The 26634-nt window shown below is 41.7% G+C and overlaps 1 protein-coding gene across 2 annotated transcripts in view; it reads right to left on the bottom strand.

The window, feature by feature from the left end:
• Positions 1-26634, bottom strand: part of CAMKMT (calmodulin-lysine N-methyltransferase) — a 239654-nt gene that overhangs the window by 45396 nt on the left and 167624 nt on the right. For both annotated transcript variants that reach the window (XM_035111191.2, XM_035111192.2), the window contains exons 4-6: positions 8802-8862; positions 3140-3194; positions 1969-2032 (exon numbers count right to left, since the gene is read on the bottom strand). In XM_035111191.2, the coding sequence (XP_034967082.1) occupies positions 1969-2032; positions 3140-3194; positions 8802-8862 (180 nt within the window). The remainder of the gene's footprint in view (positions 1-1968; positions 2033-3139; positions 3195-8801; positions 8863-26634) is intronic.

The raw sequence follows: 26634 nt of genomic DNA, 5'->3' as shown, positions 1-26634 counted from the left end.
TTTGTTTATGTTCTGTCCTAAGCTGCAATTCAGTGGGTTGATATGGGCAGTGATTAATCTAAAGTATATTTGATAATTGATTGTTTCAAAGCAGTATATTTTGACCATATAGAGAAACAGAAAACAACCAGATTGTCACGGCAGATTTGCTTTGCAAAATCCAAAACTCAAAAAAAATTGGTGTTTTTTTTTAAAAAGTTCTATTTGCATAATAGATCATTGGATGAGACAAAGGATTTTGACACTGCAAGAAAACTTTATAATAGGCCTGCAAGATACTGTTAAAGCTGTCTGGTGCTTAATTTGTGATTCTAAAAATCTAAAAGTGGAAGCAAAATATCAGCCAAGTTAAATAAGTTCAGTTGGTTATGACTCTATTGATTCTTAAAAATGTTTTCCTCACGTACATCTTTTACAGAGGTACTAGAGAAGGCAACAGTTTAATGCATAACTATATGGCACTCTAAAAAACTGTAGATTCTAGGTAGAAAAAAAAGCAACAACATTTTCCTGGCTTAATATTATAAGAGGGAAAATATCCCCTTCCCCTTTCACCCCTACCCCCATTTTAAAGCATCTGTGTGTCACATTCTTAAAAGATGGGATAAGTGCCTAGGACTGCCGTCATCTTTGAATTCTCCAAGAATTTGACACAGATATAGCTGTATTGAGGTCCCCCAAAGAGGGCACTGTGTTCTTGAAGTCTGATTGTCGATATCCTTGCATTACCATTTTATGCATACTGTAAGCACACATTGTTTCCCTTAAAAAAACACAACCTCACAACAGAATTAAATAAAATTGAGAAAAAGGGACCTTATCTTGTGAATACTAACAAAGAGATTTCTCCATAACTTTGACATGCCAGTATTCCGCCACTAAATGAAGACCCTTAACATGCAAATGGCATTATCATCAAGAACCAAAGCAAACAGATACCTTCTGCGTTCCCCTCTCAATTTCTAACAGTCATTAATATTCACTATGGGACTTAGCTTGTATGCTATTGTAGACACTTAGTTAACTGAGAGGGAATAATTTGCAGTCATGTTAAAGTGCAAATTTGTTTACCTGCATATGTACTAATTAGATTTAATAAAACATATTCCAATACAAGAATGAAAAGTGGTATTTGAAAACCTTGTTTTAAGAGAAATTCTGGGCAGTTGGTAATGAACTGAGTGGAGATGCATCTTGCATGAAGTTAGGGAAAGGTTACTATGAGTGATATTATGTGTACATGGTCTAAACATAAACAAAATGTAGACGTTGGGATTATATCCAATTAAGTGATACTCAGAGAAGCCCCACTGAAATAATTGAGTCTACTATGAGTATGACTAATTTTGGATATCACTCTGGTTATATATATATATATAAAACATATATACTGTATTTTTCCGTCTATAAGACGCCCCCATGTATAAGACGCCCCCTATTTTGGGGGGCTCATATTTAAGAAAATGGGGGGAGATGGCCCAGAGTATAAGACGCCCCCTAATTTTTGACATTAATTTTTAGGGAAATTAAATAAATACGGAAAAATACAGTATCTATTCAATATAAAATGTCAATATCTTGAAGCAAAACCAAAGTAAAGTAGACCAGCAACTGGAAAATCCATAAAACTGGAAATGTAAGGTCTGCTGTTGTATAACTTTAAACAGAACTGACTTGAATACTTACATAACATGGGATCAGTATTTATCGTGTTTCTTGATTCTTTCTTTCTTTCAGAACAAGCACACATCTTTTTTTAATGTAAAAGGGAGTGTGAATTCCCCTCCCCCAGGGAACACTGTAAATCTATTTAATAACATTATATATTTTTAATTACTTACAGTGGGTATGTGCACATATACATATATTATTATATGGACCCCTTGTTGTCCTTTTATATCAATTGTTGCTCAGATAGTGAAAAAGGAACGAGTCCAACAGACCAGTTTTCTATCTGAATAAGGATACTTTTGATGGCCTTTTCATTTCCATCAGTTAACAGAACTTCTTTGACATCTGCAGAAATAGCAACCTGGAAGGTGGGGGTGGGGGAGAGAGAGAGAGAGAGAGAGAACGAGAAGAGCACAGCAAACAATGAGCAAATATGCTTGTCTGTGTGGAAGTGAAGACAGGAGTGACAAGCCTTCAGTATCATGCTTCCTCACCTATTTCTCTGTAACAGTCTTCAATCTTTTTTCATTTTATGTCTGCATTATTTTAATCATTCAATCAAATCAGTCAATACTTTTATCATTCCATTTGCGGGAGCCTCTATCTTGCTATCATTCTGTTCCGTAATTGCATTGTGACAGCGGATGATGGTATTCTGAGAGGCTTTCATTTGCGGGCTTCTGTTTATCTAGTAGAGCCATCATACGAGGCTGTCACTCTGCCTTTCAGCTTGCTTCTGTCTGACTGCCTGATGCCCTTCATATAACTTTGCATTGCAGGCAGATGGCTTTGTAAGGGTAATTTTTTTGTGAGCTTTGACATGCTCGCACATTGGGCTGTAACCTCGACATATTGTGTAAGAACGGCAGGTTTGTCAAATGCCAATCAGTGTAACAATATGCTTTTATTTGTAGAGACATAAAAACTTGTCTAATGCACTGCACTGCTACATAATATCTCCTGAATACATGACTCAGAACCCAGAGAATGGTGAATGACGCTCCTGAATGGCCAATCTAATTCAAAAGAATCTAATTACCGAGAGCTCTGGATCATGTTTGTTGGTGTAATAATGCAGGCAAAACATTAGCAGCTATATCATGGTGCTCCAACTGTGATTCGCCAGGCTATTCCTGTATCTTAGCAAATGGGGGGGGGACGACTATAATCTGAGGAGGGGGGGGGGAAGCTTCAGCTATGGCAATGAAAGACAGGCCGTACGTGGCCCGGAATGTCACAACAAGAGATATTGACTACACTGAGGTAAAATGTTTCTGCTCATCGAGGCAACCATAAAATCAATATGATACGAAAGCAAGTCAATCTAGAAGGTCTCTCAAGACTCTGCAGCTTGACCGCAGCTGATTCTGTTGACAGTTCTCTGACCCAGCAGTTGGAGGCACTGGAACATTTCCCCCCCCCCTTTGTTCCTCCCTCTGAATAGGATTGGAATTGAGAAAAGACCTACCATAAGCCCAGCCAAGCATGTCATGCCACCCCCTAGCTCACACACAGCAAGGCCCCTGAAAGAGAGAAAAGGAATGGTAGAACCCATACAAATTAGACAAAAATGGCCAGAGAGAGACATATATGTTACAAGAACAAATTGCTATCTGTAGTGCGGCGCCGAGGTATACCAGGAAGTAGCAGAGGCATGACCGGGCTACCTCATGTCGTTTTGCGTTTTAAAAATAATTATGAAATAGAAAAGTCACAAAGCAGGCAAAGCAGTGGGGGTTCCCTCATTAGTGCTCACTGCAACATTACCACCGCTGAGCTGGAGAAAAAAAAAATCTGAGAAGGTTCTCTCCCTCCCCCCCCCCCCCCGCAACCATTCCTTGTCAATGGCACTGTCTTTTAGAACTAAACTAGCTAGAGTAACGAAAGATAATTGTTAGGAAAGGATAACACTGTTAATTCACATTCATTCGTTCAAAAAACAGTTAGACAAGTAAATGGAAGAATTAATATAATTTCTCTCGCGCTCACTCTTGCTCCCACCCTCTGGAGAACTATAGAATGAAATAGTTGAAATTTTGTAACAGAAACTCTAACATTTAAAATAAAGTACACACCTCAGCTGTGTGTGTGTTTTTCTTTCTTTGCTATGCGCAGGTGGAAAACTTAGCTCATAATTAGCACTTTAATTACAACAGGCCTACAAAAGAGCCTAGTTGTTTTTTGTTTTGTTTTTTTAAAAAAACCTCTTAGCACAACTGCTTTGTGCTAAGTAAATTTGCTTTTAAGAAAGTCCCGTTGATATCTGTGGGATTGTTCAAAAGTATGTAAGCTTTGACCGGTGCCCATAGAGTAAAAATCAAAAAGTTTGTGCAACATCAGTTGTTTCCTTAAAGATGACAAATGAGAATGCTAAGTATCTGATGTGCACATTTTTATTAATTTATTTCAAAGTTCATTGGCAGCTACAACCTAGAGTGCATGTAAGCAAGAAAATACCATTTCATGATAGACATTTGCTGGGATATTTAAAACACTTGGTGGATAAAAATAATTCAAGGCAGGTTACGAGTTATATTGTATAGCATAAAATATACTAGAATGGAAACCACACAAACAAAAATAATAAAAGTATTTTCATAAAATTGCTAAATAAATAAAGTTGTTAGATCACTCCTAAAAGTGTTTAGGGCTAAGCTTTTGTGAGCCTCCTCATGAAAGAGATAACTAAGGAGCAACCAGTAATAACATAGGCTAACTTTTCATTGTAGACGGTTTGAGCATATTACACTGATCCTGGTCCGACTGCACTTGCAACCAATTAGTTTCTGGGCCCAATTCAAAGTGCTGGTTTTGACCTATAAAGCCTTCAATGGCTCAGGACCTCAAGGACTGCCTCTTTCCATATGAACCTACCTGGACCCTGAGATCATCTCCTGAGAGCCTTCTATGTGTGCCTCCTACTTGAGAGGTCCAGAGGGTGGCAACACGAGAGCAGGCCTTCCCTGCAGTGGCTCCTTGTCTGTGGAATGCTCTCCCCAGGGAAGTTCACCTGGCGCCTTCATTATACACCTTTAGGTGCCAGGCAAAATCATTCCTTTTTAACCAGGCCTTCAGTAGATTTGATTGACATCCTATGCCCTTATAAACTGTGGGTTTTTTTTGGGAGGAGGGTTATTGGGTTGTTGTTTTTATTTTGATTATATATTTTGTGGTTTTATATTTTGATTTTGTTCTGTGAACTGCCCTGAGACCTCCGGGTATAGGGTGGTACAGTGGTACCTCGACTTACGAACTACTCGACAACCGAATTTTCCGACTTACGAATGGGGCAAATGACTGCGCGCTTACGAGTGTCTTGACATCCGAAAGGAAACCGCGGTGGTTTTACATAGGGTTTTTTTCCGACTTACGAATTTTTAGATAGGGCTGCTTCGACTTACGCATTTTTCCGTTTCCAATGCATTCCTATGGGAAATCGCGTTTCCAATGGCGCTTTTCGACTTACGAATTTTTCGACCTACGAAGGTGCCTTCGGAACGGATTAAATTCGTAAGTCGAGGCACCACTGTATATAAATTCAAACAACAACAACAGAGATACACATCAGTATGGGAGCGATGTTTTGTAAGTTTTGATAAGGTTTGTTTATTCATTTCAAACATAAAGGAGATGTCTGAAAGATATGGGATTCAATTAAATTTTACTCAGAGTAGACCCACTGAAATTAATGAACACGAGTAAGGTAGGTCTAATAATTTAAATAGGACTACAGTCATACCTCATGTTAAGTTTGCTTCATGTTACATTTTTTCAGGTTGTGTCCCGCGGCGACCTGGAAGTACCAGAAATTCCGGGTTTCGCCACTCACGCATGTGCAGTAGCGCTAAATCACGCTTTGTGCATGTGCACATGCGCCAGATCGCGCCACACACCTGCGCAGATACAGCGCTTCAGGTTGCGGGCTTTTGATTTGTGAACAGACCTCCGGAACGGATCCCGTAAGCAACCAGAGGTACCATTGTAGTTGAATACCACCTTTGCTTCAACACAAGCACTTGTAGCTGCACATAGGGAGCTACTGGGGGCTGGTGGGATGCGGGGGACAAGAAACCCAAGATATTTGGTATAATGCTCATTTGGGTTTTGTTTTGTTTTGCAGCAAACTCATGACAAGGACATTGTAGAAGTTTGCCTTTGGAAAATTTACATTTATACTGTTGTTGTTGTTGTTGTTGTTATTGTTGTTGTTGTTGTTGCTGGCATCCATCTGTCTTGAGAGACAATGAAAGACTGTGCCATTGGGAGGTAGAGTCAAACCACGGGAGAGTTACAGTTCCACAAAAGTTCAACCTCTGGCTGAGAACTGAATTACAACAGTCCAGAAAACAGAGTTGAGGAGGAGTTGTAATCAAGCACAACAAAGCAAGCCAGAATCAAACAGTCCAGAGGACAGAGTAATTGAGTAGAGATCCTGAGGTGAGCAATATGGGAAGGCAGTCAAGAGGTAGGGCAAAGAAGGTAACACAGGTTGCAAGAGTCTCCGACACCCTACTAGATGTTTCTGGACTACAGCTCCCATCACACCTGACCCTGGCCAGGATGGCTAGGCATGGTGGGAATTGGAGTCCAACACCATGTCTGGACCATCGGTTGAGAAAGGGTGGCCTGGGAGGGGAAAGACATGTGGTGGTTGTCCATCAGCTAGCAGACCTCAACTGAGGGCTTATATAGTCTGGTCCCTCAGACTCCATCCAGGACCAGCTGCGCACACTTACTTCTGCCCTCAGGGGCCCTTTCTTCCCAAGGAGTCCCTTAATCTCAAGTTGTTCCCTTGGGCTTTCAGACATGCACTCTTTTGCTGAGCCTGGAATTTCTGACAACTATGCTCTCCGAGACTGGGAGGAAGCTTGGCCTCCCCTTTTGTGGGGGGGGGGGCAAGTCTTCTGCTGCAGGTGAATCAGAGGGTCCATTCCAAGGGCCCTTCCTGGGCAACTTCTGAAGGAAGGCCTGGTGAGGTCTCTCCCTGGATACCAAGGTCTTCCAGATCAGTGCTGAAATGGGATAGAGTCTCCAGGCTCGGGGAGGTCTGGGTCTTTGTCAGAGGACAAGGTTTTCATAATCGTGTCAGGCCCCGTATGACAAATCCACTGGAGTTGTAGCGAAGGGGGGTTGGCAGACTGAATGGGATTCCTAGGTGCAGCTTGGAGATGGTCTACTAATGTATGACATAGCTGCCAAGTTATCCCTTTTTTAAAGGGATTTTCCCTTATGCTGAATAGGCTTCCTCATGAGAAAAGGGAAAACTTGGCAGCTATGATGTATGAAATATAGTACCTTGATGGGAATAGTGAGCATATTGGGACTTGACCGTGTGAACTTCCTGCAGTAATACTAGCTGTGATCATCTTGGCTGTGAGTCCTGAAAGACCTGCTCCCTGCTCTCCAGGCCTTTTCCCACCTGGCCTAGGGAGGGTGGGTCACTGACTGGCTCTAGCTGCAAACGTTGAGGCTGCTGAACAGACTCTTGGGTTGGTGTGTTGTTTTAGGGTTTTTTTTGGTGGGGTTGTTGCTGTTACTGATATGCTTTTTGTATTTTTATTTATATATCTTCTTGTGATTTCTGTAGAAATCTGGTACTTTTTAATGTGTTTTATTTATAGTTTATGACTACTGGGAAAGAGGAGAGTGAGAGGAGATACGATAGCCATCTTCAAATGTCTAAAGGGCTGTCACATGGACATAGCTGCCAAGTCTCCCGTATTCCCCGGGAAACCCCCTTTTTCCAGCCGTTCCAGCTGGAAAAACGGATTTTTTTGTCCCCCCCCCCGGTTTACTTACCGGCTGGGTGGGGGAGGCTCCTTCTGCGCATGTCTGGAGTCTCTGGACATGCGCAGAAGTGATTTCTGGCGCGGCGGCCATTTTGGAACTGGGCGGAGCATGCTCAGAAGCGACTTTTGATGCTGCTCTTCCCAGTTCCAAAATGGCCGCTGCGCATGAAAATTTTGGAAAGGTTGGGAGGTTTTCCAGAGGCAGAGGTGCAGCAGTTTTTCTTCTTCTTTCTTAAAATAATCTTCATTTTAGCATCGCCAGTTGTGGCAGTAATAGAGCTCCTTTGGTCAGTTGCCAGCTGGCACCCCCATCTCAATGAATGATCAGATATAGTGCCATTATTGGAGAATGATGGAGACATCCCCCACACCTTTTTTTAGAGGAGGAGGAGGAGGTGGAGGAGGAGGAGTAGGCTAATCTGTCTTCACGGTAAGGGGGGAGACCCTGTGGTACTCAAATGGCCATGCTGGAGCTGATGAGTGCTGCCACCTAATAACATATGGATGGTCACCAGATCCCCATAGCTGGCCTATGACAAGCACCCAAATGTTCTATATATTTGCATCCCTAAATCCCTAAGCATACTATTGACCATGTTGACTTAGAAATACAGATACATTTCTCCCAAGCAAGAGCATATTTGTGGTCTTCTGTAGCTCCCGTTCAAAACAACTGAATAATAGGGCAGGGAGATGGCTGCAAAAATTGCCCTGCTTCTGCTTAACCCTATGCCACATCTTAAATGCCCCTCATTTTCTGGGATTCTACCATGTACACATTTCTTAAGCCCAGCAAGGCCAAGAAGCTCGATCTATTACATGTTCTGTACTGTAACCAGCATGTCTAGATGGGGAGCCTTGTAAGCCTCTGGTACCGAAATATGAAAAATATACAGAAAAACAATAGTAAAAAGCATGCAGAGAGTGCAAGAAATATTCTGGTGCCAAAGCTCTGCTTTAAAACTATGATATACTTTCCCAGACAATACTTTACTGACTTTCAGAAGAGAAGTAAGAGTAAACTCAGTAACAGATGCCTTTTGTTTTTCCCCTGACCTTCACAATCAGTGCTGATCGATTGACGCCTCACTTTTGTTTCCCAAAAATCAAAGTGAAATAAAACGCCTTGAGTGGAAATCAAAAGTCTTTGACATATAGCAGAAAGCTTGCTGTGCAATATTAGTACCCAACGGCAGCTCCAAATTCTTTGTTAAGAGCAACATGCTTTCACCTTGAACTTTTAAAAACAGAATCTGACGACTTAAATCATAGCAATCTTTCCTATGCAAATATAATAAAACTAATGGATTGGAAAGGTTCTTTTATGGGTTGCTTTTGTACCTGAACACTTCATGGTACTTCAGGCAGTAGTAAGCTAGTACCTCTTCAGAAGGCCAGATACCTAAAAAGAGAGAGAGAGAGAAAAATGGTCACTTTTAAAAGAAAGGGCTCTCTTAATTTTTTAAAAACCTATACTTAGATCTGTCCAAACTGATCCTTTGTTGCACTTTTAAACATGGGCCAGGAAGTAACAGGAAAAAGTGAAATATATGCTGTTTGAGTTCTGTTCAAGAAAATAGCTATGTGTGCTCATATTTCTCCAGAATGAGTGTGTTGTGTTCCATTCTTGTTTCATACAAGAATGCCCTTTATTGATGCCGAATTCTGTTTGTCAGAGCAGCCCTAAGTGGAGACTGGGAACAGTACAGTGTGCAGCTGGACCACAAGTCAAAGCTTATGGAAGGCACCCTGCGCCACTGAGGCCACCTGAGCCTCAGGTGACAGCAAAGGACTGAGGAGTACCCCCACGATACGTAACCACTCCTTTAGAGGGAGGGTAACCTTATCAAGAGCAGGTAAGCTCCCACCCATCCAATCTAGAGAACCACCCAACAGTGCCTCAGCCTTATCTGGATTGAGCTTCAGTTGGCTGGCTCTCATCCGGTCCATTACTGAGGCAAGACAATGGTCCAGCATATCCATTGCCAAACCTGCAGATGTAAAGGAGAAATAGAGCTGTGCGTCATCAGCATATTGCTAACAAGGTACTCCAAAACTCCAGATAACCCCACTCAGCAGCTTCATGTAAACTTTAAACAGCATAGAAGGCTGCATAGAACCCTACACCAAAGAATCACCCTCTGGAAATGACCACCCAAGTACGACTAGAGCCACTGCAAAGTGGTGCCACCCACAGGGGCAGACTTTGGTCTTTCAAATTTCAGTGCACTCTGTGAGAGGGCAAAATTTGAAGCCCCCATCTCTCGCCTTCTGTCCTGCTCAATTCACCACATCATAGTTTTGACGCCCTCCGGCGCCCCCTAGGCAGAACAGGTTACTCTGCCTTTGCCACCCACCCCTAACTCAGACAGCCACTCCAGAAGGATACCATAGTCGATACTGAAAGCCGTTGAGAGGTCAAAGAAAATTAACAGGGACACCTTTCGCCTCCACATTTCTCTCACAACAGAGGCAATCATACAGGGCACCCAAAGCAGTTTCTGTGCCAAATCTGGGCCTGGATCTTGTGTGTGACCATCTGCTTAAGAACCTTGCCCAGGAAGAGCAGATTGACAACTGGTTGGTACTTAGATTGTCTGAATCCAGGGAGGGTTTATCGAAGAGTGGTTTTTATCACTGCCTCCTTCAAGCTGCCAGGGACCACACCCTCTTGTAAGGAGGCAATAATCACCTCCTGGCTCTGCCAGCTGTCCCCTCCCCACTAGCTTTTATCAGTCAAGAGGGGCCAGGGTAGAGAGCGCAAGCCGTCACCTTGACCGATCCAAACACCTCAAGCCTTACTAAAGTGAAACTCATCCAACACAACAGGACTAGACATTGCTCTGGACACCCCTTGATATTTGTTTGCTGTAACAGGGGAGTCAAAATCCTGTTGGGTGCAAGTGATTTTATCCTGAAAATGCTTTGCAAAAAATCACAGCAAGCTACCATCGGTTCTGCTGCATCCATCAGGCCAGACTGTAAGAGGCCCTGCACTACCCAGAAAAGTTCTGTTGGATGGCACCATGAGGATGCAATAGAGGCAGCAAAGCATGCCTTCCTTGCTGCCTTCACTGGCAGTCGTGATGAGCCTCCCCCCCCCCCCGGACATTTGACTGCATTCCGCAAGAGTTTTCTTCCACTTGTGTTCGAGCCACTTTCCAGCTTGTTTCCACACACTAAGTTCTGGAGTGTACCACGGAGCCAAGTCACTTTCTCTCAGACTAGAATCATAGAGTTGGAAGAGACCACAAGGGCCATCCAGTCCAACCCCCTGCCAAGCAGGAAACACCATCAAAGCATTCTTGACATATGCCTGTCAAGCCTCTGCTTAAAGACCTCCAAAGAAGGAGACTCCACCACACTCCTTGGTAGCAAATTCCACTCCCGAACAGCTCTTACTGTCAGGAAGTTCTTCCTAATGTTTAGGTGGAATCTTCTTTCTTGTAGTTTGAATCCATTGCTTCGTGTCCGCTCTCTGGAGCAGCAGAAAACAATCTTTCTCCCTCCTCCATATGACATCCTTTCATATATTTGAACATGGCTATCATATCACCCCTTAACCTTCTCTTCTCCAGGCTAAACATACCCAGCTCCCTAAGCCATTCCTCATAAGGCATCGTTTCCAGGCCTTTGACCATTTTGGACTAACCTAACTTACCTGTCATCAGGTTTAAATGACAATTCAGGGTTCCATGGAGAAAGGGAGAGGTACAAATATAACAAACATACATATTTTCACCTGATCAATCAATATGTTATGTTTTGGTATTATGAGAATGAAAGTATGTGTGAGTTAGTATAGCATGACAGTTGTGAACATGGTTGGTGCATAGCTGAAATCTCATCTCAGCCAGGGACTCATACACTAGATAATCATATGCAGGACACAGTTCTCAGCTCTCTGCATCTGCAATATGACAACAACAACAACAATAACAACAACAACAGTCTACTTTACAGGCCTTTGCTACCACTGTATTCTGCACATTGCCTAATGCATTCTTGACACCAAAATAATTTTAAATAGTAGTCAGAGTACCTTGACCTTTGGAAATAAAGGCAAAGGTTCTTCCTATTACAAGAGCTTTTCCTCATTATTAGCCAATGCTTGAACTCGGGAGCCCTCTGGATCTTTCCGTTTGCATGAACAAGCACAAGGAGATGCTCATTCTTGTGCATCCAGAGGATGGTGCGAACTTGGAGCATTTGTTAGCTAAAGGGCAATCTTCATTAGCCATGGTATCATTAGGATTTAAATTATATCCTCTATGGCCTCCAGCCAGCAGAAAGGGATAATCCATACACACTACTGCACTATGTTAGATCAGAGTCACATTATAGTAATGCTTTGTAGAAATCCCAGAGAAGTGAAACTAGCTTCCATAAGTCTCTCCCCCCCCCCTGCCCCCACAGGAAAAGTTTTCTTTAAGAGTAAGGATGATTTCTGCCAAACCCCAACAAAGATGACGGGGGCATTCTTAACTCTCTATGATGGAAGCACTATCCCACTGCCCTGTTTTCCCCAAACTAGTCAGGACAACAAGTTGTCTCTGTGTTTGTTTGTTTGTTTGTTTGTTTGTTTGTAGGCATATACCTACATGATACCTTCCCAAGCCCACTGTAAGTGAGCACACAGGCAAAAGAGAGTATGGTGTAAAGTGGATTTATTTATTTATTTATACATCCATATTACTTTTCACCCACTGTGTTAAGAATTGCTTTTCCTGAGCTCTGCCTTTCTTTGGATGCAAGCTCAGTTGAGGTTACCAGTTCCTGTGCTTCCCACCACTGCACCATAATTGAGAACTTTCAGCTTGTACGGAGGTGTAGGTGTATGAAAAATTAACTTATGCCTATTTGAAACCTGGTAGATCGTTTCCCTCTCATAACAGTAAGAGACAGTAAGAGCTGTTCGACAGTGGAATTTGCTGCCAAGAAGTGTGGTGGAGTCTCCTTCTTTGGAGGTCTTTAAGCAGAGGCTTGACAGCCATATGTCAAGAATGCTTTGATGGTGTTTCCTGCTTGGCAGGGGGTTGGACTGGATGGCCCTTGTGGTCTCTTCCAACTCTATGATTCTATGAACATATACTGCAAGATTGAAATGAGTGAAAGGATTATTTTGTACCCCATAACCATTAAAGGCTCAAAGTGCAAAGTCTACTCTGCCCTTTCCCACTCAAAGCTAAGAAGTTCTGCCACACTGGTAGAATAAATTGAAAAACCTTCCAGCCCCCCAAGGTAGTTGCACAGCTTTGGGACTGTGTGGTATCCATCTCCTATGTCTGCCTAGAATTTGTTCTGGTGTGGATGGCTGCAGTGGCAGAGAAAAGGTCCACAAGAGAACATTTGTTGTGTGGATTGTATTTGTGGGTTGTGGATTGTATTTCAAACCAGGTTTTTTTTTAAAAAAAAAAAATATCCACCAAAGCAAATTTTCATGTCTAGTAGATGTAGCTCATTTAGAACCACCTGCAATCTTCCTCAAACTAAATTTCTTTATTAAAATCAACCTTTTTTAAAAAACAACAACCTCAAACTGTTCTCAGTTATGTCACAAAATATTAGCCGTTGCAAGACACGTCTCAACCTTCTACAATTTCTCTCTCACCTTGCAATTTGGAAAAATTAAACTTTGTCTTTGAATGACAGGTGAGTCACTCTACCTTTTATTGGGGGACTGCCACTAATGCAGTACAAAGTTAGCACTCAGATCCCTGGTAGTAGCAGCTGTCATATCATCAATGGGAAAGATTGTAAACAGGTTCCTCTGAATCCACACAACAACTCAATCAGCCACTAGCTACACATAATGCACCTTTCTGCAATCCTTTAGTATTACAAAGTAACATGCCAGTAATAGTTCCAGGCACAGACAGCAGCAGCAGCAGCAACAAAAATAATAGTAGGCAGCGCTCTCTCACAAACAGAGGTCTCAAATATGGAAGAACACAGTGCTACCCACTAAAGCATTAAGCTACGGTAGCAGCAAGAATACCTTTGTTAATTTTAGTAAAAGGAAAAGCTTCTCTTGCTTGAACAGGTAGGTAATCCTCTTTGATGGCTTTCAAAATAGGGATAAGCTTAACAAGCCATGTGGAGGAGTTTGCACTTTGACTTCTACTCCCTCGTACTGACCTATATTTTACAATATGCAAAGATGGAATATAAGCTATAGATCAAGATGCTGCCTGGATGTATGTATTTCTCATTCACCACAAAGCCTGGGAACTGTCCAGCCCATTGAAACAAACGGGAGAAATTAAATTCTTTGCAAATGAAATCAAAGGGTTTTCATTTTGGACCCAATCCAAATGAGTGTAAAATGTGCTTAAGTTCCATTGAAATCAATTAAGCTAAGCTATTCAATTCCATTTATTCGTTTTAGGGACGGCGACAACATGCTGATAAGTCACATTCCTCTGGCATGTCGCTTTTGCTACGTTTACAACTGTACAAAAGTTGGAGGGCAAACATGATGCAGGATGCCTCCTGTATTCATGGAGGCTTCCTGCACAGTTTAGGTCCCTGCGTAATACAGCACTTCTCCCTCTAACCCAGGCATAGGCAAACTCCGGCCCTCCAGATATTGGGGACTACAATTCCCATCATCCCTAGCTACCGTAACAGGACCAGCGGCCAGGGATGATGGGAATAGTAGTCCCAAACATCTGGAGGGCCGGAGTTTGCCTATGCCTGCTTTAACCCGCTGATTTTTCCTTGTGTGTCCCTTTTATTTTGGCAAGCGTAAGAACAAAAGAACGGCCCTGCTGGTACAGACGAAAGGTCCATCTAGTCTAGCCTACTGTTCTTAACAATGGCCAACGATATGCCAAACATAATGTTGAAACCAGATATTTACTGAGATAATATCTAGTTTGCTCTTAAATTAAGCCTAAATCATTTCAATGGGGTTTAAGCGAATTAAAGCCAATCCATATTTCAAGGTTATTCCACTTGAAAGTCTGTAAATTCTTCACTGATTATAAACTGGCTTCCAGTTTTACATGTATCAAGTTAACTAGGCATTTACATTAAAGCCTTCTTTTGTATTCATACACTTCCTATTTATACCTTTCTACACACTAGACAAGCTTTCTGCTTTACACAACTTAAACTGTATATTTCCCCTTCCCCTCCTTATGTTTGATATTCTAGTTTCATTCTCTCATTAAATGATTGCACTATTATTTGCACCCGTGAATGTTATAAATAGGAGCACTATAAAACCTTTGTGTGAGTACAGTAATTGTCACCTTTAAGGTCAAAACTACATAAGAGAAAATTAGATGCTGGATGAAAATCTGGCACTAAAGCAACATGATAAAGAAACCATATAATGCGTGATTGTATCCTCCGAGGAATTAAACATATAAATGGTCATGTATTTTAAATGTGGATCTGCCAGGAAAGCTCTCAAAGGCCTTCTCCAGCAGAAGGTGAAGTAACAGCAATATCTTCATAAACCTCATTGAGTTAAATGGAGCTCACTCACAAGTAAGTGTGCGGAGAATTGTGACATGTTCGAAATCTTACAATTCTGAATAGATTAAACCAGTTGGCCCTCAGGAAGAGTTGTGAAATGGAAGGGGGTCAGAAGCAATCATGTTGGAATAATAATTCATTTTGGGTGCACCTTTTAGGTCACTCATTTTCTATTGGTGCTTTTTCTCAACTTCTTCTCTTTTTCAAGTACCGGTAGGTAGCTTATTCCTAGTAGGAATACCATTCACAGAGGAAAGCAAATAGGCAGGGGTAAAATGAAAAAAGTCACCCAGAACCACATTACATCATCATACATGCTTATAGAACATAGTGAAAGGAACCAAAACGTATAGGTTTTAAGAATTGGTCAATTTAGGGCATATAAGATTTTTAAAAGAAATATTCTATCATCTAGCTATCTCTCTATCTCTCTATCTCTCTATCTATCTATCTATTTTATAGAAATACCAGCAGGGAAGTACTACTGTATTGTTAGCTGCCACACGGCAACTATGAAAAGGGTTGCATTTCAAGCAGCATACAGTGCCACCAGGTATTTCACAAAACAAAGAAAGCACAAAAGGATCCACAAACCATAAGCCTGAGTTAGTGAGGTATCATGCTTAGTGGATAGCAGAATGAGTTAAATATTCAGCAGAACTCCCATCCTGTATCAGGTTCCAAAGAGAGGGCGAGTTTGATATAGTGACCAGAGCATTAGAAAAGAATTTGGGAGACAGGTCTTCAAATCCCCACATCCACAATCAACAAAGCATCAGCTGTGGTTCATCAGAACTCTAGTGTTTTGCTTTTCTTTCAACAAACAATACTTTTTTGCTCAAATGGCTATGTGGTTCATCAGAACTCTAGTGTTTTGCTTTTCTTTCAACAAACAATACTTTTTTGCTCAAATGGCTATTTTTGCATTGAGCTCCACACACACACACACACACACACACACACACACAAATAAATGCCTCAGCGTTCCCTAGACGTGTGCAAGATGAGATTATACTATAAGTATCCACTCAAAAGAAATAAAAATGTTTTGCTAGCTAGGTGGTATCACACTCAAATGATATTTAGAGTTTTATTATAGTATGTAACTTATTTCCAGCTACAAAAGCATCATGTTAAGCAAGCAAGCAAACAAGCAAACAAACACCTAATAAATTTATATACTGCCTTTCAAACATATAATTATTCCCAAAGAAATTTAAAGACGACAAGATAGTAAAACACTGTTGCACGCCACCCCAATCTCCGAGTGGTGCTTACCCAGGGTTTGTGTTTCCTTTTGAGAATGAGGCACAGTGGAGACTGTGGTGCTTTTATGACATATGGTTTATTTACACATATATACAATCTGATCTTATGATTGAGGGGTTCACAGCATTAATACCGCAAAAAGAGTCTTGCTTCTCCCAGAGCCACAGCCTTGGATTCTAGCACAAATCAAATGTTGCTCTCTGACCCTGTGCTTGCTGCTTCCCCCCCAGCTTTTAGCTCACATAACAGCAAACTCAGCTCTCAAACTTAGTCTTTGTCCTTCTAACTACCGGTATCTAAAAGTTGAAGGAGGCGGTCCCATTCATTTGTTATCTGGCACAGAGGCCCTTTCCTTCGTTCTCTTAATGGCCAGTCACCCAGGTGGTTACCTCATCAGGAAGCTAGCCTGGCTTAATTAGATTTTAACACTTGCTAGGATTATAGTACGTTTCCGAGCATAATTCAAAGTGTTGGTGCTGACCTTTAAAGACCTAAACGGCCTCGGTCCAGTATACCTGAAGGAGCGTCTCCACCCCCATCATTCAGCCCGGACACTGAGATCCAGCACCGAGGGCCTTCTGGCAGTTCCCTCGCTGTGAGAAGCCAAATTACAGGGAACCAGGCAGAGGACCTTCTTGGTAGTGGCACCCCCTGTGGAATGCCCTCCCACCAGATCTCAAAGAGAAAAACAACTAGCAGACTTTTAGGAGACATCTGAAGGCAGCCCTGTTTAGGGAAGCATTGAATGTTTAATAGATTATTGTATTTTAATGTTTTGTTGGAAGCCGCCCAGAGTGGCTGGGGAAACCCAGCCAGATGGGCGGGGTATAAATAATTAAATATACTGTATTATTATTATTATTAGAATCATAGAGTTGGAAGAGACCACAAGGGCCATCCAGTCCACCCCCTGCCAAGCAGAAAACACCATCAAAGCATTCTTGACAGATGACTGTCAAGCCTCCGCTTAAAGACCTCCAAAGAAGGAGACTCCACCACACTCCTTGGCAGCAAATTCCACTGCCGAACAGCTCTTACTGTCAGGAAGTTCTTCCTAATGTTTAGGTGGAATCTTATTTCTTGTAGCTTGAATCCATTGCTCTGTGTCCGCTTCTCTGGAGCAGCAGAAAACAACCTTTCACCTTATTATTGGCGTCTGGCCCCCACAAACAAGACAATGCAACACAACACAAATACAAGGTTCATGACATGAAAGATCCTTATACAAATACCCTACTTCCGCATGTGCATATGGACTTTCCTAATTTCTATTTCGAAATGGAGCCGCAGGGGTTCTGTAGGACACCACTCATGAGGACCCTCTGTCTTTCAAGAGCAGCTTAGACCAGGTCTAAATGTTATATTTCCAAGTTGGGTGTTGGCTTGAGAACTGAGTTGTAATATTTCCAGAATCGTTTGCGTGGTATGGGGTAAAACAACAACAAAGCAGTTGTTGACTATGACGCCATAAACGAAACACTGTACTGAAGAAGCACATCCCATGAAGCACGGTTAGCAGCGAAACACAACTCAATAGGTCTGTATTTTTAGTGTATTCCCTTTACAGTACAAATAAGGCCACTCAGCCGATGCAAATTTACTTCCTCCCTTTGTGCCAAGTCCTTTGACAAACCACTGAGAAAAAGAGGGCTAGACTGCCTCCTCTAGATCAGCCATTCAGGCCACCGCACAAACTGTTTGGGTGTTATGTGATACCTTTGCAGCACAGCAAAAGGCTAGCAGTGATGGAGCTTCTCCCTTGAGAAAGTGTTCCACTGCTGTGGTGCTATGACTCCAAAGGCCCTCTCCTGCAATCTGAGACATGGAGAGGAGCCCTGGTGTCAGTCTAAGTCAGGGCTAGCGATTGTGGTGCTCCCCAGATTCTGTTAGACTACAACTCAGCCCCAGCCAGCATGGCTAGCGATTAGGGATGATGGAAGCTGAGGTTAAGTAATATCTTGAGAGCACCCCATTGGCCTTCAGTAGACGTTCAGTAGAGATGCAGAAGATGGTCCTTAGTAGACTTTCATTTTACATTCGGCAGTACTTTCCCTTATCACTGTGAATCTTAATACATATACAGTGTATACATGATCACTCTGCCCATTTTCCTCCTCTTCTGGGTTTTAGACCAGAAAGCAAAAGAAATATAAATAATAGCGTCAAAGAGAGATTGCCACCTTCGTGTACCACGGGAATAGCCGTAAGTGCCGTAACACAAAGCAAACTAGAGAAATTGAAGCACATCTCTCTACGTTTCCTTCTCTGTTTGTGTTTTATACAACCCTCTTTCAATCGAAAGCTGAATTTATGAGATTCTGATCACCGAAAAAATATGTATAAACAGCTGGCAGAGACCTTCAGCTTGGCCAAAATGGTCTCGGTACTCTCTATCTCAGCCTCATTATTATTCACGGCCAGGAGGAAAACATGATGGTTTGCAATCTGCAAATTTCTTTTACAGCACAAACTTAAGAAGGCCTGTGGAACTGTGATGGAAATACAGTTGCAAGTGAAAAACTATAGATGCTCCGAAATCCAGGCTATATGGCAGCGCTGTCAAATTGTACAAGGCTGCCTGTATTATTGTCTTTACCACCTTTTTTGTGTCAACTGAATGAATTTTGATTTCGTTTTCCTTACCCAGTTTTCAAATAATCATTAAAAATTAAACAACATGGGAACAAGCCTTTTGTGATTACAGCCTTCACTCTCCAGCAACAAGCTGGATCTATGAATTTACGTACTATTGTAGATGTAAATTGCAAAAATTTTTACATTCAACTATATTAAAAACATCTATTCCAAAAAATGATTACCAGTTGTGAAAAGCAGACAGGCTTATCACTTGCTGTCAGTTGTTCATGTCTAGTTAAGCAATAATGTGCTAAAACTGCTCTTTTGTTTTGTGGAAGAATTTTGGCAATAGAAGAAATGAACACTCGTTTAATAAAAACTCAGGCTGCCTTTTGCTTTGATGGAGGAAGCAGCTGCCTGTTTTCATTTGCTGCAGAGCAGCAAAACCCATCAATATAATAAGCAGCTTAGATGCATCCATCCACAGCATCTGTAAGGATATAGGGCTATTCGCTCAAAACCAATCCTTGGTTTAATTTTAACAAAGATGTGTCTGACATATTTGAAAAATGCATTATAATAGCGTTTTGGTTTTTTGGGGTGGTTTTTATATATATATATATATATATATAAAACTAGCAATTTCTCTTTTCTTTTTAAATACTTTCCACAGATTTATGAAAAGGGAAGCGGGTGTATCTGAGCGATGGGAATGATAAAAGACACTGCAGCAACAATCTCCAATACAGGTCTCTCTCTCTCTCTAAGAAAAATGCAAACATGGAACATTAAGAGCTTGCCTGCTACATCATATTCTCTTTTCCTCTCTTCAAAATGGGGTGGGGGAGCCTTTAAGCCTATTGATATTGTTGGTGCAACACATACAGAGGCAGACAGAAAAGCGTTATACTATGAAACAATAACAAAAAATATGAAGGGTTACATACTTTGCTCCAGTTCTTTTGGTACGTTAGCAATTGTAATTACGTGACTCATATCCCCAAATATATTTGCCATTTGTTTTAAACTGACAGTTTTAACTGCTACGTTTGAAAGGAAAAAGAAACACCCCACACAGCAACTTTCAGCAGTAAAACTGAAGAAAAATCACACCATGATACTCAATTCTGAAATACATACAGCTAGAGCCTGTCAATGAAACATTCATGTGTGTATTTTACTTCTTCTATTGTCCATCAACTTAAATTTCACTTGGAGTTGTTATGCTGTACATTTAAGCTATTAAAATTCTGAGATGTTATTATTTTTGTGCTGTCCAATATTCTAAGACCTTTCTAAGCTGAGCTTTTAGATGATTTGCACATTAACGGAGAAGTCAGATAATTCTTAATCCTCCTTTTTCAGATCCAATAATGGATAAGGAAGCATCTTAGCATGATCAACTAGCAATCTGCCTAGCTAGAGTGGTAGTATACCTGAATTTAGGATTAGCCATTGGTTCCCCCCCCCCCCATAATATCTGATTTAAATGAGCACTCATTTTGAGAAGTGAAGTGGGAATGTTTTCTATGATAGCTAAAGTGATAGCTGTTTCCATTTAAACATGAAGTCATGAATTCTAGGTATGCTTGTTCACATTCTGTGCAGAGAATTATGTAGAGTAAGAAGAATGTCTTAAAGCGTTCAGGTTATAAACTACTTTCCTTACCAACAATCTTAATATCTGGTGATATTAAGTTCCGATTGTTTAAATCCTGGTCAATACAGACATCTAACTTTTCAAATTCACTGGCTTTTCCCTTTACACCTTCATTTTTGGAGGCAATAAGGGGTAAATAATACTTCCTATTGTGATAGGGTTGCATAGCTGCCAAGCTTTCCCTTTTCTCGCGAGGAAGCCTATTCAGCATAAGGGAAAATCCCTTAAAAAAAGGGATAACTTGGCAGCTATGTAGGGTTGTGTTCTAATTGCATCTCCCCAAGTGTAAGTAAAATATTGTTTCTGACTAACTACGATCTAGCTAGCAACAGGGATACATGCACAGAAATAGGCTTTATTTAAAGAAATTTATAATCCACTTTTAGAGAGCTCTTCACAAAGTAGCTTACACATCCATAAAAAAGTGCATTGATTCTGTTGCAATGGGGGTTTCAGCAGCCTGCTCTATGTTTGGGACTTGGATCCAGCAACTTGGCTGCATACCAGGTACAGCCATCAGGCACAGGTTGGTAAATTATCATTTATCATTATTATTATTATTTATTAAAGATTTTCTCGATTTACAAAAGTATGTGCAGTGTCTCTTGTAACATTTTTACAGATCAGTTTCATTTGTTGAGACATTGGGAAGAAAAGGGGAAAAGAGGTAGATGGGGGGGAAATAGGGTCAGGTGACGATGTTTCTATTTTATTTAATGTATGTGGGGGGTTTTTGTCAGCGTCGCTTGTACTGGTTTTCTGCTGTTCGCTTATGTTCCTTTGGTGGTGAGGGATGTTGGAGTTGGCCTAGGGTATGATTGCTCATTTGTGATTGGCTGTGGTGGTCTTTGTTTCATGTGTGAGAGTGTGTGTGTGTGTTTTGGATCAGGTTAGCCATATTGATTTGTATGGTGTTGGTGGATTTTTGTCATTGTCTTGTGGGCTGTGTATGTGATAAAGGGGAGCCATACCGGGGTGAAGCCATCTTCTTCCATTTGTCCCCGTGTCAGTTTCAGCTTATTGGTTATTTTTTCTAGTAGGGCTGTTTCCCATACTATTTGGTACCATTGGTCCATGCTTCCTCCTGACGGGTCTCTCCAGTGTCTGGTTATGATGTTTCTGGTTGCTGTGAGTAGGTGTGTTATGAGTTCTTTGTGGTGTAAGTGAGCATTATTGTCTTGGAAGATGTTTAGTAAGGCCAGTTCTGGGGTTATTTCTAGGGTTTGCTTGGTTATTTTACGTATTTCTCATATGGTTGTCGTCCAGAATAATTGGATTTGGGGGCACTCCCACCACATGTGGAAATATGTGCCTGTGAAGGACAGAGTGAAGCCTCTTGATGGGAGCACCCTAGATGCTCTCTTCTCTTGCCATATGACACTTATATTCTCCTGTCCCATAAAGTCTGTTAGAATCGTTAGCTCAGTAATAATCACACAGCCTCTCCTATGCTCTCATTCTAGACTGTGGCTAAAGTCCATATAGAGCAATAGATGAGATCTCAATCCTTGGCAAGTATGTCCTATGTGGAAAAGGGAACACAGTTCTCTTGCTCGGCATAGCAGCCATGGAGCTAGCCAACATTACTCATGTTAGTTGCCTCAGTGGCTGGGCGAGGGGCTCTAAGTCTTGAGTATTTGGAGATGAGCATCTCTAGTTTGCTGAGCTTCACATAAGCCTCTTTTCATCCCTAAATCTCTGCTCCATATACAAATTGGTGTTGGAATAAATAAATAAAAACCACCCTTCTATAGGACCCCTCTGGGTATCTTCCTAAGGTCACCTTAGTTGGCCATTTACACATCTGAATGTGTGTGTGTGTGTGTGTGTGTGTGTGTGTGTGTGTGTGTGTGTGTTCCAGTCATGACAAAGAGGTAAAATTTATTGATGCCTTAAACAATTGTGCCCTAGAACACTAAGCAGCCCTAGACTTAAACTTAAGTGGTGTCCAGGTGCGAGATGTTAAGTGTGTTGAACCATTGGCTAACAAGGGAGTCAAAGGTGTACTAAAGGAGGTTATGGAGATTTCAGAGAAGCTGAATGAATTCTTTGCTTCTGTTTTCACAGCGGAAGGTCTACCTCTCTTTTAAATTGGAACCAGTGAAGGTGGTGAATGTCCTGTGTGAGTGCCTGGAGGCGGATGGAGGATGGATGGCGGCTAACAGATTGAGGTTGAATCCTGACAAGACAGAAGTATTGTTTCTGGGGGGCAGAGAGCAGGCAACTGTGGAGGACTCCCTAGTCCTGAATGGGGTAGCTGTGCCCCTGAAGTACCAGGTGTGCAGCCTGGGAGTCATTTTGGCCTCCCAGCTGTCCGTGGAGTCACAGGTTAATTCTGTGTCCAGGGCGGCTGTCTACCAGCTCCATCTGGTACGCCGGCTGAGACCCTACCTGCCTGTGTACTGTCATGCCAGAGTGGTATATGCGCTGGTTATCTCCCACTTGGACTACTGCAATGCGTTCTACATGGGGCTAACTTTGGAAACCGGTGACTGAGAGCAGCTGCTGAGACCAATATAGTACCAGTCCTGAAAAACCTACATTGCTCCCAGTACATTTCTGAGCACAATCCAAAATGTTGGTGCTTACCTTTAGAGCCCTAAATGGCCTTGGCCTGTATATCTGAAGCAGTGTCTCCCCCCCCCCCGGTCCGGGAGAGAGTTAAGCAGTCTCTATCTGCAAATTTCCCAGGCCTGGAAGGAAGATTCAATGAAAGAAGATTCAATGAAGATAGCAAACATACATACATAGGATTGCATAGTTATAGGTTGCAATCCTATACAGTGGACCCTCTAGTTACATACCACTCTAGATACATAACTTTTGAGTTACGAACACATTTCGCCCCTTTCGGGTTTCGCCCTGTGCTCATGTGCAGAAGCACTCTGCGTGCCGCGTGCGTGTGTGCGCAGAAGCGGCGCCTCTGCCTACGGACTTTTCAGGTTGCGGACGGACCCCTGGAACGAATTTAATTCGGATCCAGAGGGTCCACTGTACATGTCTACTCAGAAGTAAGTCCCATTGAATTCAGCAGGGTTTACACCCAGGAAATTGGATATACAATTACAGACTCAGCATCCACTGAGGCTGCTTTAGTTTTTTCTTTAGGATCCAAAAGAAAGAATCACACTGAGTCTCAGTTGCAAAAAAAAAAAACCCATTATTTTCCACATTATAGTTTTACAAGCCTAGAATTGTAAAACATCTTGCTGTATGTGTTGTTTTTTAAGTTAAGAGTAATTCCTAAAAGATGGGAGCTGAATTATGCTCTAATCTTTAGTTAAACTAAGCCTCCTGATCTACTGACTGAACTGCAGTTGCACTAACTTGGAATATGTCCCCTCAAATGGTTAAAGGCTAAATGTGATCATTTAACCTTCTAAGTTCTTTTCCATAGTGATTATATATAATGTATATTGCAGAATCAGGCTTTTGAACTCTTTGCCATCTTAGAAACACACTCTGAACTCTAACGATATCAGAGTGTATGACTCCTTATTTTATACAGATCTCATCCCCATAAGTTCTTGGAATATTATGATACCCTTGTGTACCTCAAATATTTAGCAGACAAGATCATTTGACAGTTTGGTTACGCTTCTCTAAATGAGTTTCTGGTTTTAAAATTAAAAGACGGGTGTCCATTCTTCTGAAAAGTAAGCTCCTTTCTTCATGATTAAACAGACCTCTCCATTGCACTGTCATAAACTTTTCTGCAGTCGTGGAATTGATCCCCCTCTAATAATAGAGGAAAGACTATTCCTATTAATTCTGACACTTTGGGTTCCATGTCTTGTAATTAGCACCCAACAACAATGTTCCACACTGCTGTTTTGTGCTGAAAATTCAATCATAATAAATAATGAAAATTCTGTTGTTTCAGAGAGAGGATGGGGAAAAAATCAAGCAAAATATATACAATTTGCACGCACGCACACACACACACACGCACACACAAACCCCATGATATTGAAAAAGGTAATTTACTATGTATTCTTTTCTGAGACTATGTGGATTGTCTGCTGTCTGGAATAGGAATGAAATCTCGCCTTTGGTATTTCTCCGAGACTGTGATAGCTCAGTTGTCTGCCTCCAAAATGCCAAGATAGGGGAATCTCATCAACCAGAGACCAGCTACATGATGGGCAGTTAATAGATATATCAAACCTTAGGATATATGCTAAGCTGAAGAGATGATTGGTCGCTTGATATACTGATTGATTAGCATAGGGAGAATGGGTTTCTTCTTGACAACCTAAGATTATGCTTCAGCTAAGCTCAAATTGCTTACACCTCTTCTATTGGGTTTAAAATTACAGCCCTGTCATCTAAAACCTCTCTTCAATGAAATTTTTACCATATATAAAAATTAAAGGGGGGGAAAGAAAGTAGGAGTATTGGATAAGAGTAAATGGGAGAGATACATTTCCCACTACTGTTGTTGCTACCACTAGAAAAACCTGATAAGTAAATCCACTTGAGAGAAAAAACACACACCATGCACTCAGCAAACTATCACAGAGCCCTATATAATAGTTTGGAGGAAGGAGGTGAAGGGGAGGGAAGAAAAGAGGTTCAGGATTCAAAGGAGGCTTCCAGGTGGAGCGATTGTCAGGCATTAAGCACACCAATTCGTGGCACCCAAAACTTGTAAAATAGAAGAGCTGTGTCAAGCCACATGCCAATTCCCACTAGTCCAGGTGAACATCAGAAAATTAGTAGCACCACACAGGAAGTATATTCCAAATTGGTTTGTCTGCAGGGATTATAGAGCACAACTCTGCACAAGAGTGCTCCACCCAACTATGAATTTTATCCAACTATGCCATACAATTGGGGACGCAGGTGGCGCTGTGGGTTAAACCAAAGAGCCTAGGGCTTCCCGATCGGAAGGTCGGCGGTTTGAATCCCCGTGATGGGGTGAGCACCCGTTGCTCGGTCCCAGTTCCTGCCAACCTAATAGTTTGAAAGCGCGTCAAAGTGCAAGTAGATAAATAGGTACCGCTCCGGCGGGAAGGTAAACGGTGTTGCTCTCCTTTGCCAGAAGCGGTGTTGTCATGCTGGCCACATGACCTGGAAGCTGTACGCCAGCTCCCTCGGCCAATAACGCGAGATGAGCACCGCAACCCCAGAGTCGGTCATGACTGGACCTAATGGTCAGGGGTCCCTTTACCTTTATGCCATATAATTGTACCTTGGTTTTCGAACAGCTTAGTTCACGAACAACTGGGAACTCGAACGTCACAATCCCAGAAGTAGGTGTTCCGGTTTGCAAACGTTGCCTTGGAAGCCAAACGTCTGGTGCAGCTTCTGACTGGCTGCAGGTCACTCTTGCAGCTGATCGGAGGCCGCGCCTTGGTTTCTGAACGTTTCGGAAGTCAAATGGACTTTCAGAACGCATTCTGTTCGAAAACCAAGGTACAACTGTACTCAGAGCACACACATTGAATTAATGGACATGACTGAATTAAGTCAATTATCTCAATGTGTGTTCTCTCAGTAGTCATTAATAGTAATGGCTAACGTAGGTCCCTTAATTTCAGTGGGTCTACTCTGAGGAAAATTTAGATGCACAATCCCACATCCTTGTTGTTGTTGTTTAGTTGTTTAGTCGTGTCCGACTCTTCGTGACCCCATGGACCATACCACATCCTTAATTTTGCTTAAAATATACTGGTATCAGGCTACAGCTATACATTACAACGGCAGCACCATGTTCATTTTCTGTCAGCTTAGGATGTCCTCATTACATAAACTCATAGCCACAGAATTTGAAGGGGTGTTGTAGCACTGGCGGGAGGTGGGATGCACACTGTAATGTTTTCAGGGCATAGAACAAGTTTAATTCTGCCTTACAGAGAATGAAACATTTTGGAGGCAGTGCCATGCCTATGGCACCACCAACACCACTGCTACTGCTAAAAATCAGGTAGGCCAAACCATGGAATAACATGATTGCATTATTACAAGATAAGTAAGTCACCCATGTGAAAAACTGCCAAATCACAGAAGGCTCAGAAACACAAAACCACAAATGATAATGTATCACATAAATGTATGTAACAGTAAATTATTATTTCTCCCAAGCAATCACAGTGAACAGTTAATATCCACAAACGTTTCTAGCAGAATTGGAGAACCACATTGTTGGTTTTTTGCTTGCTTATTTATTTATATATGATT

The sequence above is a fragment of the Zootoca vivipara genome, chromosome 3, assembly GCF_963506605.1.
Source record: "Zootoca vivipara chromosome 3, rZooViv1.1, whole genome shotgun sequence".
NCBI lineage: Eukaryota > Metazoa > Chordata > Lepidosauria > Squamata > Lacertidae > Zootoca > Zootoca vivipara.
The sequence above is the reverse complement of the archived record's forward strand: the minus strand, read 5'-3'. Positions and strand labels throughout refer to the sequence as shown.